This window comes from Microcaecilia unicolor, chromosome 1 (assembly GCF_901765095.1).
Source record: "Microcaecilia unicolor chromosome 1, aMicUni1.1, whole genome shotgun sequence".
NCBI classification, from domain to species: Eukaryota; Metazoa; Chordata; class Amphibia; order Gymnophiona; family Siphonopidae; genus Microcaecilia; species Microcaecilia unicolor.
In genome coordinates, this window is record NC_044031.1 from 119,843,042 (window position 1) to 119,861,714 (window position 18,673).

The 18,673-nt window shown below is 46.7% G+C and overlaps 2 protein-coding genes across 2 annotated transcripts in view; both read left to right on the forward strand.

Moving 5' to 3' along the window:
• The first annotated feature begins 282 nt into the window (after nucleotides 1-282).
• C1QL3 (complement C1q like 3) lies at nucleotides 283-1,842 on the forward strand. The gene is made up of 3 exons (XM_030202298.1): nucleotides 283-894; nucleotides 1,080-1,085; nucleotides 1,807-1,842. The coding sequence occupies exons 1-3, from the start codon at nucleotides 283-285 to the stop codon at nucleotides 1,840-1,842; spliced, it is 654 nt and encodes a 217-aa protein (XP_030058158.1).
• Nucleotides 1,843-4,141: 2,299 nt separating this feature from the next.
• LOC115460087 (complement C1q-like protein 3) overlaps nucleotides 4,142-18,673 on the forward strand; it is a 45,796-nt gene continuing 31,264 nt past the window's right edge. Inside the window, exon 1 of the mRNA XM_030189933.1 lies at nucleotides 4,142-4,808. Coding sequence (XP_030045793.1) covers nucleotides 4,188-4,808 — 621 coding nt within the window. The 5' untranslated portion in view covers nucleotides 4,142-4,187. The remainder of the gene's footprint in view (nucleotides 4,809-18,673) is intronic.

Sequence of the window (18,673 nt, forward strand, 5' to 3'; positions counted from 1 at the left end):
AAGATGCTGTGGGAGAGAAAGAGAGCAGAAGGTACTGAACATGACCCAAACCTGGGACACAAATGAGAAGTGAAAGAGTGTGATCGGAGCAAGGGACTGGACCCTGAGCTCCCCCCCTCCTCCCCCCCCCCCCAACCCCAGCAGCAAGAGTGCTGCAACTATTAGGAGAGGGGATTTTTTTTTCGTCTTTAAGGAGGACCCTGATCAGCCTTCAAGATTTCGTCCAAAAGCAGTCAGGAGGACCGCCCAGCTCTGAGCCGGCTGATGGGCAGGAAGCGGCTCATGGCTGCTGGGGCACTGGGGGTGGTCATGGTGCTGCTCCTGGTTATCCTCATCCCGGTTCTGGTCAGCTCGGCCAGCACCTCGGCCCATTACGAGATGCTGGGCACCTGCCGGATGGTCTGTGACCCCTATGGTACCAAACCCCCCAGCACGGCCACCGCCGAGACCCTGCGGGAGCACAGCCTGCTCCAGTCCCTGCCCACCTTCATCCAGGGCCCCAAGGGCGAGTCTGGCCGCCCAGGCAAGGCAGGGCCCCGTGGACCCCCGGGAGAACCGGGGCCCCTGGGGCCCCCAGGTCAGAAAGGGGATCCAGGGCGGCCGGGCCTGCCAGGGCCCCCCGGGGCCCCAGGGCTCAACGCGGCTGGAGCCATCAGTGCCGCCACCTACAGCACAGTGCCCAAGATCGCCTTCTACGCCGGGCTCAAGCGCCAGCACGAGGGCTATGAGCTGCTCCGCTTTGACGACGTGGTCACCAACCTGGGCAACCATTACGACCCCACCACGGGCAAGTTCACCTGCTCTATCCCAGGCATCTACTTCTTCACCTACCATGTCCTGATGCGAGGGGGCGATGGCACCAGCATGTGGGCAGATCTCTGCAAGAACAACCAGGTGAGGAGGGCACAGCGTGCCAGTCTTAATAGCACTAATATTAAGAATTATAATAATCATAAATCCCTGGCTAAAGAGCCTCCCTGCAGCCTGATCTGAAAATGTTATGCCAGAAAGTCACTGGTTTGAAACTTATTTCTTTTGAAATTGGTTCATAACTTTTTTTTTGTTTGTTTACGTTGTAGTTGAAAGTGAGTTACATTTAAGTGTGGTAGATATTTCTGAAAGAAATAAAACTAAAACACGTTTAAAAATTGATTCTCTCATCCTCCTATGCTCGGAGGAATGTGGAAAGAAACGAAAAAAGTATCTTGTAAACTCAGGGGAACCGATTCCCTCACAAGGAGTCCGAAATGGGGAGGGGGAAGGGAGGAGTCTCACAGCAGTCCAATTACCCGGGTCTGGGTCAAACAGAATGGTGGAGGGCAAGGGAAAAAAAAAAGAAACACCACTTTTAGAACAGAAGGTCAAAAGCTTCCATTACTTTGAAAGAGTTCACAAACTGAAATGAGGTAAACTCTGCCGTTCCATTTTTTTTTCTCCTACAAACTGTGTAGAACACGGAATAACTGATAGCGGAGCTGTATTATTATTATTATTATTAGGATTTGTATAGCGCTACCAGACGTACGCAGCGCTGAACACCTGATACAAAGCGACAGTCCCTGCTCAAAAGAGCTTACAATCTAAATACTGATTAGAACATCATCTGATCTGATAGGCAAGTACGTTAAAACAGAGACACGGGGCCCCCACAATGGGAGCAACCTGGTATATTAATGAAACCAAGTTTGTGGCATATTGGTGAGCATCTGCCTCTATCATCCGAGCACAGCTTTCATAGAACAAAGCTGTTCACAGGTTTCATGCCTTTGTAATTCACTTCTGAAATGCCTACACTTGTTCTTTCAGGCTGAGCATGTAGATTATGTTGTGTCTAATCAGTGAAGGAAAGACGAATGTGGAAAACTTGCAGGGATGTGAAGATTTTTACAAGGCACTGTGTCGCCCAAAAATGTTTGATTGCGTACAGTTAGGGGAAGGAACGGTTCAGTCATCATATCGGGACCCTTGTAGGAATCATTTTAACCCAGGAATGGAAAGGAGCAATATTTTGGAACAGACAATCTTGAGTATTTAAGTTATGAAACTGTTTCTTCTGTGGAGGCTAAGATGTTCCCTGCCACCTCATCCCCTCCCCATGGCTCAATTTGTGACCAGAAGTAAGATCTGATCTTGCAGTCCCAAATGCTTGATGTCTTCATCAATGTTCTAAAGTTCCATTGAGCGACTGGATAGATAGTATTTAGACGTTTTGCCCCTGGAGTGCGGAGTGCGGATAATGTCCAAGGGAGCCGGCTTCTGCCTGGGCTAGATAAAGTCAGACCACGGATGGAAGCTTAGAAAATACAAATATTTACAAACGAGAGGAACAGGGACAGTGGACTAGACCTGATCGGGAGATCAGATAAGCATTTCGTCTGCACGGCTATCCTCCAGTACTCTCATTCCGTCTCTGTAGAAGCTCTGGTCGTGAAATCTCTTAGGAAAGAGCAAAATAGAATCTGACATTTCCTCTCAAAAGGAAGAATCGATGAATCTTTGTTTCCCAGTGTCAGGTTCTTTGACCTTATTATGTTGAGAAGGGAAGAAGAAAGAGGAAGCAGTTTGTGAAAATAATAATAATAATAAAAATATCAGACATGAACACGTTCCCCCGATCATAAGCAGAGACAGGAGAGGGAGTGAGGCTGGGCTGTTGATGCTCATTTCGGATTTTTTTCCTGGTTTAGCAAGTCCCCCCCCCCTCCCCAGCCATCATTCCTATTGACGAGCAAAGTCACCATACTTGACTGACATCTGTCGTTCCTAAATGCAGATGTATGATTTACAGATCAATTGGTTTCATTTACTGAAAGCATTCCACGTTTGCTGGCAGAGATAACAAATCGTTTTCAAATCAACAGTAAGCCTGGTGGCAAGAGCTTTCGTTAGAGTCCACTTGAATAAATATCTTAAAAACTACATGGACAGTAACTTGACCAATGCCAGTGTTGGGGTAAACATGAGTTAACTTTCCCTATAGGCTGAAACTGAAGGCAAAAACCCGAAACACCCAGGAAAGACATGCAAAGAGAGCCCTAAATATATTACACTTATTGTTATTATGCTTTGTGACTGGAACATCATACAGAACAGTTTGGAAATATAACAAGAGAAACAGCCTCCTCCCCCCCCCCCCCCCCCCCCCCCCCCTTACACAGTTCCGATTATTGTGCTGCAGCCAGATTACTCCGTAGATGATCTGATTGTATCTAAAGACACCGAGAGCTCCCTTCTGCCTTCTTCCACCCTTCTGCGTCTGAAAGAGAGCAGCCTGACAGCAGTGGGAAGCAAAAGGCAGGAGAGCTGTTCAGATCAAAGGAAAGAAAGCAGCGATAAAAAGAAAGAGAGAAGGAAAAAGAAAAGGTGAAAACTGGCCGGATGCTGTTTAAGCTGAAAGGAGGTTACAGGAGATGTTACAAGAGCTACTGGGGATTTTAAAGTGACTGGGATCTGACTGTGTGTGAGGTACAGAGAGGGGAGACCCTGTATGGCACGGGAAGGGCACCCCGAGACTGACTTCCAGAGAAGCGACATAATGAATCAGCAAGGACAAACCTGGGCACAAATCCCCTTTGAGCGCTCCTGGTTTCTCCACTGAGCTCAGGGGGATCTTTTCTGTTGTAACAGCAACTGGTTGGCTTAAAGAGAAAAATAAGAAAAAAAAGAAGAAGAACTCTAAAAGATTAGAGAAAGTCAACTCAAAATGGAAAGTTGGTCGCCTGCAGGAGCATAAAAATGTGAGATGCTTGTGTGTGGGAGGTGGTTTGCTTTTCTCTGTCACACGTGGATGGGCAGCTTTAAGGTGCTTTGGAGGTGGTAGATACACACTGAAGATCTGTTGGGGGTTTCTCTCTCTGTAGTACAGAGGGCAACTTTTCTTTTGTCAGAACAAAGACCACGGAAGGCAGAAGAAATTCAGGAAGACACCAGCGCCAGGGAAAGAGAGCAGAAAGTAGTGAACAGGACCCAAACCTGGGACAGGAATGAGAAGTGAAAGAGTGTGATCCCAGCAAGGGACTGGACCCTGAGCTCCCCCTCCCCCACTTCCTCCCTCCAACACCAGCAGCAAAAGTGCTGCAACTATTAGGAGAGGGGATTTTTTTTTTCAGTTTTAAGGAGGACCCTCATCAGCCTTCAAGATTTCGTCCAAAAGCAGTCAGGAGGATCGCCCAGCTCTGAGCCGACTGATGGGCAGGAAGCGGCTCATGGCTGCTGGGGCACTGGGGGTGGTTATGGTGCTGCTCCTGGTTATCCTCATTCCGGTTCTGGTCAGCTCAGCCAGCACCTCAGCCCATTACGAGATGTTGGGCACCTGCCACATGGTCTGTGACCCCTATGGCACGAAAGCTCCAAGCACGGCCACGGCTGAGACCCTGCGGGAGCACAGCCTGCTCCAGTCCATGCCCACCTTTATCCAGGGCCCCAAGGGTGAGTCTGGTCGCCCAGGAAAGGTGGGGCCCCGCGGGACCCTGGGGCAACCGGGTCTCCCGGGGCCCCCAGGTGAGAAAGGGGATCCAGGCCTGCCAGGGCCTCCCGGGGCCCAAGGGTTGAATGCGGCTGGAGCCATCAGTGCCGCCACCTACAGCACAGTGCCCAAGATCGCTTTCTACGCCGGGCTCAAGCGCCAACATGAGGGCTATGAGCTGCTCCGTTTCGACGATGTGGTCACCAACCTGGGCAACCATTACGACCCCACCACGGGCAAGTTCACCTGCTCTATCCCAGGCATCTACTTCTTCACCTACCATGTCCTGATGCGAGGGGGTGATGGCACCAGCATGTGGGCAGATCTCTGCAAGAACAACCAGGTGAGGAGGGCACAGCATGCCAGTCTTAATACAAATAATATTAATAATTATAATAATAATAATCATCATCATAAATTCCTGGCTAAAGAGCCTCCCTGCAGCATGATCTGAAAATATTAAGTCAGAAAATTACTGGTTTGGAGTTTATTTATTTTGAAATTGGCTCATGTCTTTTTTTTTAAGTTGTAACTCAAGGCAGGTTGCATTCAGGTACAGTAGATGCTTCTGAAAGAAATAAAACTAACACACTTAAAAAAAAATAATTCTCTCATCCTCCTATTCTGAAAGGAATGCGGAACATAAAAAGAAGAAAAAAGTGTCTTGTAGACTCAGGGTAAGTGACTCCTTGCAAGAATTCTGGGAGGTGGGGGGGGGGGGGGGGGGGGGGGAGGGGATGACACAGTCCAATTATCTGGGTCCAGTTCAAAAATAGAGGTGAAGGTGAAGGGCAACAGAGCTGAGTCACTGAAAAATCCAACTTTTTTTTTAACATAAAAGGGTCAAAACGTGGACTAGCTTGCAAGAGCACACAAACTGAAATGAGGTACACTCTGCTGTTCCATTTTTTTCTTTTATCCCACTACAACTTATGAAGAGTACAAGGACAGGGCTGTGTACAAGAACACATCAAAACTGATAGTGGGGGCTGTACTGATCATTATAACATCTTCTGATCTGATAGCATAGTACATTACAACAGAGACACGGGGCCCCCAGAATGTGAGCAAACTGATATATTAATGAAAATCAAGTCTGTGGCATATTGGTGAGCATCTGCTTCTACAATCGCAGCCTTAATAGAGCAGAGCTGTTCACAGGCTTCATTATTCTGCTTTGTAACCTGCTAGAAAACTGAAAATTGAAAAGGCCGATTGCAGAAATCAGTAGAGCCGAGTCCTTTAAGAACCTTTAACAGAAAAGCCGTTAGATATGACATGGGAAAAACAAAATTATGTAGCCTATTACAATAAGGATAAACGAATAGGAAACATATTTATATTTTTTAAGTGTTCCCTATTGAGAAAGAGTATCTCGCAGGTATAGGATAGTGAAATTTGTTTGCTTGACTGAAACGTTTTATTACTCTGATTGTGTTCCTTAATAAAATAAAGCATTCTTGTGTATAAAATATATTTCCAGATCAGAAAAATGTTGAGCGTATTTGTGTAAAAGTAAGCTACAACTGTAGATGGTAATGATAGTATTTATTAAAGGAATCCTCGTGTTTCACAAGGACATGTCCTTAGAGGAGATCCCAATTTCTCATTAAGTAGGAAACATCCTTCTACAGTTATTGCTTCTAGAGATATCCTTTTATTATACAACTTCATTATTGTACACTGATTATCACATGCCTCAGAATATTGCATGACTTACACCTTAGAAACAGTACACAGTCGTTTCCAAGTGTATCTCATACATCCTTAAGATTACCAGGCTCTACGTTCTACTGGAAAACATTCCAAATATAGGGCCCCTTTTATCATATGGCAGTAAAAGGGAGCCTGGGGTAGCTCAGCACGTGGATTTGCCGTGCACCGAGGCCCTCTTTTACAACAGCGGGTAAAAGGCGTTTTGTTGCATTTTAAAGGAAATGGCCACGTGGCTCCGTTCGGGTCTTGAAACTGAAGTAGACAGTTTGACTACAAACTCTTTAAAATTTGAGTAAAGTAGTTGCCTTTGTTATTATTTTTTTGTATATTACTGGCAGTTGGTTTTTTCCAATAGTGGTTTTTTTCTCCCTTCGGGGAGTTGTTTCCCACTATGGTTTTTACAACTTGCCAGTGAGCCGATGAGAGTGCGACCCGTAGGGTTTTCATGTGTAGAAGTCTATGACTTATCCTGGGGCAGTTGAGGCTCGTATTATTAAGAACAATTGTATCTGTGGCATACTCTTTCTCAAGTTTTAAGAGCAAGATAATTTGTTTATTCTTTGGTATTTACCAGTTGCTCTTCCATTCATTTTTTTTCTGTGGCAAGTTAACTACTTAACTTGCCACACCAAAAAAGTAATACTACTTACTGAGTGGCCATTTCCCGGGGAACCCTTCCTTCCACCTGTTTAGGAGGTGGTAAGAGCTTCCGCGCTAACCCAGTGGTAATCGGACAGCGTGTGGAACAGCCCGATTACTGCTGGGTAAGCCCCTGGCACAGAAAATAAAGAAACCAGCGGAACAGAAATGGAGCGTAGAGGGGGCAGGCACTACTGCCAGGCTTTTGCAGTAGCCCAATGGTGGTGCCTGATTGACACACAACAATGGCGCAGTAGCTGTACCGTGGCATTGTAAAACAGAGTTGAAAGAATGGGCAGGCTGGAGGGATCAGACTAGAAGCTGGACCAATATCTGAGTGGGTCCCATATATATATATGACAGATTTCTTAAATAACTTTATTTGGTCAGTGGACTGAGAAAAAAACCTTCAGAGTAAATCAGCACAATTTTTTCTGAAGCAGTGTATTTTAGGAAGACTAAATCAGAACTTCACAGGGTTATTTCTATAAATGGACTACTACTGTGACCAGAAGCGAAATATGCAATATCGTTATGTCTGTTTATATCCTTAAGCAGACCCTGTACCACTAGATTCCAAAGAGATGCTGACAGTAACTGATCTCAGCATTGCAGAAATACTTGCTGTTCAGAAGTTGCCTTTCCTCTGAATAAGGCAGCCTTAGGATACACATGTGCCTTTTCTGATTTTTTGAAGAGGGAATAGAAACCTAGTAATGGTCACTTTGAGAGCAAGGTGTATTCAGGTGCTTCTGGAGGAGTCAAACTGTGATTTTATTCATCCAAAGATGTTCAGAGAAGGACTGACAGAGCAAAAGCTCTTCAATGCCAAAATAAGCATTGCAAGGCCAGTGCCTAGAATTCCAACAGAAGGCGCGAAAAGATTGTATTAAATACATGGTTCAGCAATCTCTTGGAAATCCTAATGTCACGGAGATGACCTAAAGGATGAAGTAGTGTAATATATGTCTCATAAAGGAGGATGGAAGCAAACAAGAGCCTGGAGGGAGCCCTTCTAAGAGTTCAAACCACTTTTATTTGCATTGGTTAATTTAATACAATAAATGTCGCCCTCTGTTAGACCTGTCTACCCTTTGCACTTCCCCTCCCCCCCCATTTGCACATTTTAACTTCTTGCAGCAAGTATAATCTTTTCTATATCTTTGAGCTACACTAACTGACCTTAAGCAGATACCAATGTCTCTCTCGCCCTCTCTTAAATTGGGCAACCTCGAGTTAGCCAAGGATGCCTGCAAAAAACTCTTCTATTGCTGAATTTTCTGGGATGCCCAGAAAATATGTGAAGCACCGAGAAGACATGAAACCCCCCAGCATTCTTTAAGATGCATTATTAGGAGTCAGCATGTTATTCATTTTGAATGCAGTTTTGTAGAAGGTCCTGTTGTAAATTACCTTTCTCTGTTGGTAGGATGCATGAAATATTTGAAAACAAAAAGGCAAAAAAAAAAAAGTTGTAAAGAATAAAAGTATTTTCTAGTATGCAAAACTATCAAGGTTACGTAGGAAGATCACAGATCTATTGAGTCTATCCACTTTCTAATCAGAGAGCCTGATCCCTGTATAGTCTATTTAGCTAGTTAAGGGGTCCTTTTACTAAGGTGTGCCGAAAAGTGGCCTGCACTGGTGTAGACGCGTGTATTGGACGCACGCAGGTTCATTTTTCAGCGCACCTGCAAAAAAGGCCTTTTTGGGGGGCTGAAAATGGCCATGCAGAAAAATGAAAATTGGCATGCATCCATTTTGGGCCGGAGACCTTACCGTCACCATTGACTTAGCGGTAAGATCTCACGCGTTAACTCGGCGGTAATTGTCAGTGTGCGTACAATGCTGGTTACTGCCCGGCTAGCTCCGCGTGCCAGAAATTTTCCAGCATGCGAAAAAAATGAAATTACCAACTGGGTCATGCGGAAACCGGGTGGTAGTTGCGAATTGGCGCATGTTGGGCACACGTGGGAGCCTACACGGCTTAGTAAAAGGGCCCTAAATGCTCTAAATGGGTTATTTCTCCTACCATTGTAGGATATTGATATTTGTTGGCAAGAATATTTTTCTAACAAATAATAAATAGCCTAATACAGGGATTGTGAGAGGCAGTGAGCATGTTACAAGCATCCCATGCCAGCTCAGTTCTAATTTCTGTGCAAACAGTGCCTTCAGTCAGTAGGCACTTTACCCAAAGCAGTGTACAGCAAGAATAACCAATTCTAGCAGAAGAAAATATTCAAATAACTGCACATTATGGCATAGGGGCTCAAAATCAAAAGAAAAAAAACGTGCAAAAAATGGCATAAGGGGCAGATGGACGTGTTTCTCACCCAAAAATGTTTAAACCATATAAACAAACAGACAAACACGTTTATGTCTGATATTTGCTGAAAGAAAAACGTTTTGAGAGTGGGTGTTTCAGGGGCACATTGTGAGCACTGATATGTGATGTACATTTTTTTTCCAATAATGGATAGGAAAATGATTTCTTTGGGCCCGAAAGAAAAACGTTATGATTTAGACCTGCTTTAAAAGTGACTAACCAGCTCAAGACCAAACTTGTCTTTGGACCCATTTGTGATTTTTCTGAATTGGACAGAGGAGAAGTGGAATTGTTGGTTTGTGAAAAGGAGTGGAGAGTTGCTGAGTGATCTGTTACCAATCTGAACCTTTTGACGCTCACATTTTTCACCTTGCCTCCTCTGTGTCTTACCACCTCAGATCCTTGCCCACACCTGCTAGCCCCCCGTCACACTCAACCCTTGCTCTGTATCTCACCCCCTTCCCCACCAAACCCTCACTGTCCCCAAATCCCCACACCTCCCATTCAAACTCCCTATTTGCTTGACTTCTGTCTATCATTGTTCCTCTGATTGTCCACTTCCAGTTTATCACCGTGCTTTGGGTTGCTGATGTTTGTGTGAGGACTATTTGCTGGATCTAGGAGAATGACTGCTGGGCGCTGGTGCTGGGTCACACTAGGTGCAGCAGGTGGAGGAGTGTACAGTGGTGTTACTGGGCTTAGTGGGTTGCACTTATGGTGGTGGGACACCTGAATGTCCATCATGGATGTGCTGAATGTTATTGTGGCTGACGCTTTGCTGGATGTGGATGAGGGTTTGGCGGGGAGGCCCAGGAGGAGATACCCCTATCCCACAGTATTTAGGCCCAGAACCCACATCATGTATCTCACTGACCAGAATGCCTTACTAGCTACTGCTTTCATAGGGCTGCCATACAGCACCTCTGTCAGCAGCTACAACCCCTCATCCAGGCCAGGACACACAAGAATAATCTAGTGCCAGTCCAGCTTAGGGTCATTGCATCCCTGACCTTTCTTGCCACTGGCAATTTCCAGTCAGTGCTAGCAGTCAATGCAGGCCTCACCCAGCCCACCATCTCCAAATGTCTTGCGCAGTTGCTTCATGCCTTCCTCACCCACACCTCACAATATATTACCTTTTTCACTACCACCCAGACCCTCCAGAACAACATGGCTCAGTTCTAAGCCATAGACCACTTCCCCTTAGTCACTGGCATCATCGACTGTACACACATCGCACTCAGACACATCCCCCACGCTCCCCGGCACATGAGGAGACCTATAGGAATAGAAAATCATATCACTCCATGAACATGCAGGTCGTGTGTGATGCCCAGGGGGGAGATTGTGGATGTGTGTGTTCGGTACCCGGGATCCACCCATGACACATATATCTTGCAGCATTCTGGAATCTGCCGCAGGTTTGACTGAGGGGAGATTGGCAGTGGCTCGCTCCTAGGTAAGCAGTACTGGGATTCCTAACCCTCATACCCACTTCCTCCCTTACATCAACCCCCTCCCTCCCTCAAGATGCCCCCAGAATCCCCACCCATGACCCTCACTCCACAAGGTCCACTCCACATACAAATACACTCATGTCTGTGATTCTTGCTCCCCCTACAGGTGACAGAGTCTACCCCCTGCAAACCTGGCTAATGACTCCCAAATGAGGAGGAGGAGGAATATAACAAGAGCCATAAAAACACCCGTATCATCATTGAGTGCACTTTTGGCCAACTCAAAAACAGAATCAGATGTATAGATCATTTTGGGGGAGAGCTCCTCTAAAACCCTGAAAAGGTCACCAAGATATTCATGACCTGTTGCATGCTGAACAATTTCAAAAAAGACAGCCCCTCACACAGGACACAGCAGCAGCAACAGCCACAACAAGAGGAGGATGACCCCCTCCCCCGGCCCACAGAGCTGACCAGGGATCAATCTAGCTGGGGGTCTGCGCCAGAGAAAGATTCATACAGACCAATTTTTAGTAAAGGTTAATGCAGTATTCATTTGTGCTCACCATATCTTTTTCTATGCCCCCACCACCCTCCCCTCCCCTATCCCTCCCCTCTTACCCCAGCATATACCCCCACCCCTCCCCCAACACATGCACACACACACACACACACACACACACACACACATCCTTCCCCCACTCACACTACCACAGCATACCTCATACTGCCCCTCTTCCCTCTCCTCATCCCTCTGGAGTCCACCTCTCTCACCCCTTCGTCTAGCTTCTGGGGATGGTCCAGGCCTTGCAGGAGTGCAGATAGTGTCACAGTTCTCCCCTGTGGGGTTACCACTGCCCTCAGAACTGCTAATAGATGCAGCTGCCACTGCTGCTCCTTGAAAATCTGGTCACCTGTTTGGTTCTGTGGTTGAGCTGCTGAGCTCAGTACCAAGTAAAGCAATGTGTGATGGTCTTGAGGGACCTGGCCTCAAGGTTGACCCACTGACCTGGGGTCCAGTGAGTCCCATCCTCTGTGTGCTTGGATGGTGGTTGCTTTTCTTCAGCTGGGATGGTTGCTATGGAGCTGGGCTGGACGGTGTGGGCACTGGTGCCATTTGCCACTGGAATGGTGGCCTCCCCAGTTCCACTGGGAGGGTCAGGCACCAGCTGGGTGGGCAGTGTGCTGGACAAGGGCTGAGTGTAATCATGGAGATCTCACCAGATCTCCAGAAGCTGTAGCCACATATTGTGCCTAGCATCCTGGCTCTCCTGCTGCATGATACACAACACCTGCAGGCAAGTCCTATTGAGCTTGCAGCCTCTGCTGCTGAACCTGTACCCCCTCATACAGCACTGATGTAGCTTCTGGCACTGGTAGTCAGCCAGCTGCACATTTTGTGCTAGGAGTTTGTTGGCCAACCACACAATCTGCCGCCTGTGGCGGGAGGGTCCCCTATGGGACAGCTGCGGCTCTTCTGGCTCCTCAGCCACTACAGGGGCATCGGGCATATCCAGGTGGGGGGTAGGGCGGTGGGCTCTATCAGTAATTTCCTCCCCTGCAGGCAGCTCCTGGCTTGTACCTTCAGCATGTCCTTCTGTTGCCACAGAGCCCTTCTGTGACCCCTCTGCTGCCACTGACTCCCCCTCCTCTGCCTTAGGTGCCTGTGCTTTCTGTTGGGTGCTGGTTCTAGTCTCTGCCTCTGACTGAGAGTCCTCGCCTGCATTGGGAAAGTAGAAGAAATGTGTCTGTTCCACTAGCTAACCTGTCAGTCTGTTGCAGTCATCCTGAATCTATCCCTCCATGTGCACATGTATACCACAGGTGATGAGGACTGCCATTGTCATTCTGCCACACAATGTATGCCTCCACATCCCACACTGCAGGAGACAAGGGGTATGGTGCACTGTGGACCTCACACTCCAGGATGCCAGACAGCCACACAGCCAGGTGGGTAAAGGAGAAAGGATAATGGGAGTGTTCTGGAGGGCACAATGAGAGGGCCACAGATGCTTTGAAAGCAGGAAGAGCCACTGGTTGGTGATGGGCCAAGGGGGGGGGGGGGGGGGGGGGGAAGAAGTTACCAAAACATAGCAGGACTCGAATGGGTGATCTGAGTGTTCCCACACCTAGGCACTAACCAATGCTCCATGCTGAATTGTAAGGACACAGACCTTGATAACCAGTCTTTCTTCCTGTAGTCTGGTGTGCCTAATTCCCCCCTCCCCACCACTCTGAGAACCTCTAGTACAGATGGGTTTCTTAGCCTCCCACACTTCCCAAGCTTGATGGAGAGAGGATAACATAGAAAGAGCAGGCAGCACATCTTCATTTTCCCAACCTTACCTGATTCCCCCGCCTGTGCGGAGGTATCCTAAGTTCCCAAACCATGGATGCTTTCCTTGGGAAGCAGCCCATACACCATGCGCTCCATAGGGGTGAGGTTCACGGTGACCGCATCTGGTGGGTTGGCTTCAGTCTGCTTCACCTCCCTCTTCAGCTGCCTTCATTTCCTTTTGATGTCATCCACATCTTGATTTGTGTGGTGGACAGCATTAAGCCTGTGGCATATTGTTACCCATTCTCTTTGCATGGTGTAAGCACAGATTGTTTGCTCCATAGGGAACAAACAGATTGGCATGGCATGCCGCTACCTCCTTCACTAGGAGCTTGATCTCAGTATCGCTGAAGTTGAGCTTCCTGCTAGGGGTCTTCTTTTTGGATGCCATTGCAAGTGGGGGCTGTGGAGGTTTGAAAATCCCAAGATGCATGTTTATATAGAGCACTTTAGACGTTTCAGTTGTGGGCACTTAGATGTTTGGGGGGATATAAATATATATATATATTTTTGATAATGGCTCACACGTGAAAATGCTTTGAGGAGAATGAAGTCTAAATAAAGTGATTTAGACGCCATTTTCGACCCTCAACATTGCCTTAACATTGCTAAGGGGGAGATGGCTTATCATCAGCCTGGAATCCTCAGCACCTGGGAAACTGACTCTTATGCTCTCCATTCTGTCCCCACAACATCAGGCAGCTGAAACCTGGGAGGCATGAGCTAGCTGAAGTCCCTATCTGCCACTGTCTCCAGGTAAGCAGAGACCTCTGAACCTACTCTTTCCATTCTGGTAGGGAGATGACCAGATATCTAGTCTGCCTCATGTTTCTATTAATAAGGGGCTACTTGATTTTTTTGCGGGTTCTGGCTGTTGGACAAGATACAGCACAGGCATTGATGAGCAGCAATACAAGGGACAATAGTGGACTTTGTATGTTATTTATGTATTTATTGTTTTAAGGCTGAAACTAAGTAAGGATATATGCAGATTGTACCACAGTGGACACACCCTTTTGTGGCTGCCTGCATGAGAAACTGGGTGGGGGTTGGAGTTCCTGGGGATGGGTCTGTGCACCATGTGCTCCTCAGGGCCAGAGTTCACAGCGTCCACATCTGGTGGCTTTTCTCCAGCTTTGCACTTCACATCCCTCTTCAGCTGGCTCATGTTTTTTTGGCTAGTCCTCCACATCTCCACTTGTGTAGTAAACTCCATTAAGCATGAGGCATATGGCTACTCATTCCTAGCATTGAGGTTTAAAATGTCCAATATCATGTGCCTGTATCCCTATCCTGGCCCTCATGTTCAGTAGACCCTGAGGCTGGGACCCCCTGTCCTAGCTGTAGGATTCCCTGAAGCAGCTGCTGAGGCCAGAATTTGCAGATTTGACACCTCTGTAATCCAAAGCCTTGAAGATGGTGTCCTATGTTTAAAAGCCAGCAGTCTTGCTGAAATTTACACTCAGGACCTGCTTGGTTGCCACTTGCTATCTGTGGTGGCTTTTGTCCCTGGGGGCCTCACCAGTTCCAGTGGGAGGGTCATGCGCTTGCTGGGAGGTAGTGATCTGGGGAAGGTCTGAGTGTTTACACTGTGCATAGACTATTTCCCTGCCTTCTGGGCTGATGAACACAGAGTAATCTCTAGTTTGTGCAATGGCAAAGGAGACCTGCTAGTTTGAACCTGACTGGTCGCTATTGTGAGTCATGTGTGTAATAGTACCTTTTCCCCTCATATCTATCTATCTATCTATCTATCTATCTATCTATCTATCTATCTATCTATCTATCTATCTATCTATCTATCTATCTATCTATCTATCTATCTATCTATCTATCCCCATATTTGTATATAGTTGTTTTCACTTCCCTCAACCCATGTAATATGTAACCTGTCCTTAAAATTGTCCATAGTACCTGAAGATTGGAGGGTGGTCAATCTGACGCTGATTTTTTAAAAGGGTTCTAGGGGTGATCCGGGAAATTATAGACTGGTAAGCCTGACATCAGTGCCGGGCAGAATAGAGGAAACTATTATAAAGAATAACATTACAGAACACGTAGACAAACATAGTTTAATGGGACAGAGTCAGCATGGGTTTAGCCAAGTGAAGTTTTGCCTCACCAATTTGCTTGATTTCTTTGAAGGCATTAGTAAACATGTGGATAAAGGTGAGCCAGTTGATGTAGTGTATCTAGATTTTCAGAAAGCTTTTGATAAAGTTCCTCATGAGAAACTCCTGAGAAAATTAAAGAGTCATGGGATAGGAGGCAAGGTTCTGATGTGGATTAGGAATTGGATATTTGACAGAAAACAGAGGGTAGAGTTAAATGGTCATTTCTCTCAATGGAGGAGGGTGAACAGTGGAGTGCTGCAGGGATCTGTACTGGGACCGGTGCTATTTAATATATTTATAAATGATATGGAAATCAGAACAACAAAAGAGGTAATTAAATTTGCAGATGATACAAAACTATTCAAGGTTGTTAAAATATGTGCGGACTGTGAACTATTGCAGGAAGACCTTCCTAAGACCTTAGGAAATTGGAAGACTGGGCATCTAAATGGCAGATGAAATTTAATGTGGACAAATGCAAGGTGATGCACATTGGAAAGAATAATCTGAATCTTACTTACCTGATGCTAGGGTCCACCTTGGGGGTCAGCATTCAAGAAAAAGATCTAGGTGTCATAGTAGATAATACACTGTAATCTTCTGCTCAGTGTGTGGCGGTGGCCAAAAAAAGCAAACAGAATGCTAGGAATTATTAGGAAAGGGATTTCATTTATTTATTTATTGCATTTGTACCCCACATTTTCCCACCTATTTGCAGGCTCAACATGGCTTACATAGTACCGTCAAAGGCGTTTGCCCAGTCGGTGGATAACAAATACAAAGTTGTATAGTGATGATGAATAAGACCAAAAATACTATAATGCTTCTGTTGCACTCCATGGTGCGTCCACATCTTGAGTATTGTGTTCAGTTCTGGTCGCTGTATCTCAAAAAAGATATAGCGGAATTAGAAAAGGTTCAAAGAAGAGCGACCAAAATGATAAAGGGGATGGAACTCCTCTTGTATGAGGAAAGGCTAAAGAGGATAGGGCTCTCCAGCTTGGAAAAAAGACAGATGAGGGAAGATATGAATGAGATCTACAACATCCCGAGTGGTGTAGAAGGAGTAGAAGTAAATCGATTTTTCACTTATTCCAAAATGGTGGTGGGAATGATAAAACATGGGTACTGAAGAAGTGAGTAAGGGTTAGGAGTTAAAAGCAGCATCAAAAAGGTGGGTTTTTAGCCTAGATTTGAAGATGGCCAGAGATGGAGTTTACAGGCCCAGGAAGTCTATTTCAGGCATATGATGCAGCAAGATAAAAGGAATGGAGTCTTGAGTTAGCTGTGGAGGAGAAGGGCGCAGATAAGAGAGATTTACCCAGTGAACAGAGTTCCCGGAGAGGAGTGTAGGGAGAAGTACTGAGAGTGGAGAGGTACTGAGGAGTTGCAGAATGAATGCACTTGTAAGTCAATAAGAGGAGTTTGAACTGTATGTGGAAATGGATAAAGATAGTCGATTTAAGTGATTTGAGGAGAGGGCTAATGTGAGCATAGCGACACTGGCAGAATATAAGTCATGCAGCAGAATTTTGAACAGATTGAAGGGGAGAGAGATGGCTTAGTGGGAGACCTGTGAGAAGCAAGTTGCAGTAGTCTAAGCGAGAGGTGATAAGAGTGTGGATAAGGGTTCTGGTAGTGTGTTCAGAAAGGAAAGGATGTATTTTGGTGATATTACAGAGTTACATGGAACTACTTTTAAAACAAATAGGAGGAAATATTTTTTCACTCAACGAATAGATAAGCTCTGGAACTCTTTGCTGGAGGATGTGGTAACAGCGGTTAGCATATCTGGGTTTAAAAAAGGCTTGGACAAATTCCTGGAGGAAAATTCCATAGTCTGCTATTGAGACAGACATGGGGAAGCACTGCTTGCCCTGAGATTTGTAGTATGGAATGTTGCCACTATTTGGGTTTATGCCAGGTACTTGTGACCTGGGGCCACTGTTTGGAAAACAGGATACTGGTCTAGATGGACCATTGGTCTGACCCAGTATGGCTACTCTTATGTTTTTATGTTTGTGATGTTGTTTCAAAAATGTAAATATATCTACAGGAAGCAGCTGTTTGCACATCTTCCTAAGCCCTCAGCCATAGTAATTGTGGACAAGGCAGCACGGAGAACAGAGTAAATTTTAGTCTGGGCAATGCCTAGGAACACCAGCTGGTTGGTACCACACTGGTGGCTAGTGTGAGCAGTGGCGTACCAAGGGGGGGGGGCGGTGGGGGCAGTCCGCCCCGGGTGCACGCGCTGGGGAGTGCTGCGGTGCGCGCCTGCTCCGAGTTCACTAAACTTCGTTCGTTCGCTGCAGCTCCCTCTGCCCCGGAACAGGTTACTTCCTGTTCCAGGGCAGAGGGAGCTGCAGCGAACGAACGAAATTTAGCGAACTTGGAGGAGCAGGCGTGCGCCGTGGCACCCCCCTCAGCGGTGTGCACCTGGGGGGGTGTCATTTCGCCGGAGGGGGGTGTCATATAGTGGGGGGGGGGACGCGCTGCATCTGGGGGGGGGGGTGCATCGGCGCTCCGCCCCGGGTGCCATCCAGGCCAGGAATGCCACTGAGTGTGAGACAACATACCTTTACTTAGATTATCTGTATGCAGTTTGCCAAATGGGTGTGGGTCTGCAGGGTGGAGGGGGTATATGGGGCTGGGCTCCTGCTGCAAGCTGGTTAGCACAGACATTGTAATGCTTAGGGTGGGCCAAATGTGGCCAACATCAGTAGCTGCTGTCCTCTTCCTGGAGCTTCAGTGCTAAGGTCTACCTATTCTCTTTGTCAAGGGACACCTGCGATGGTAACTTGGCTCCAGACTCCAGCATGGAGCTGGACTGGGGGCCCAGCATGCTGGTTTCCACAAATGCTTATGTCATGTATCATCCTGTTTCATTATTTCCAACTGTCCCACAGACCAGATATCTGTTGGCAGCATTGATATATGATTATGCAGAGATTGTGAACCCCCATGGGACAGATGGTTACGGAGTGCATTGGTGATGTAGATGGGTAGTCAGCCCTATACTGTGACCCACAATGTTGTTTCTCTGAACTGCTTTGTCTTCTCATGCCCAGGTTAGTGTAGCTACATATGGGGAGAATGGCATTGGTCAGTTCAGCTGGCCAACCTCCCCCAACTTCCCAGACGGACACTGACTGTAGGGCATCTGTGAGTGGGGCACTGCCTGCACATGCCTCTCAGACAGATTCCTTGGGCATCACCTCACCACCTGAGGGGCTGGGAAAGAGCGTGTGTGTGCACTCTTCTTACAGAGAATGCACTATGGGAAAGAGGGTGTGGGTGCACTCTTCTTACAGAGAGTGCACAGTGGGAAAGAGGGTGCACTATTCTTACAGAAAGTACACTATGGGAAAGAGGGTGGACTCTTCTTACACAGTGTGCACTATGGAAAAAAGTGTGCACTCTTTTTACAGAGTGCACTATGGGAAAGAGGGTGCACTCTTGGGAAAGAGGGTGCACTCTTCTTACACAGTGTGCACTATGGAAAAGTGTGTGCACTCTTCTTACAGAGAGTGCACTATGGGGAAGAGGGTGTCCTCTACTTAAAGAAGACACATTTTTCCCACTAGTTCATGTAAGCATGAACCATCGCACACGTGC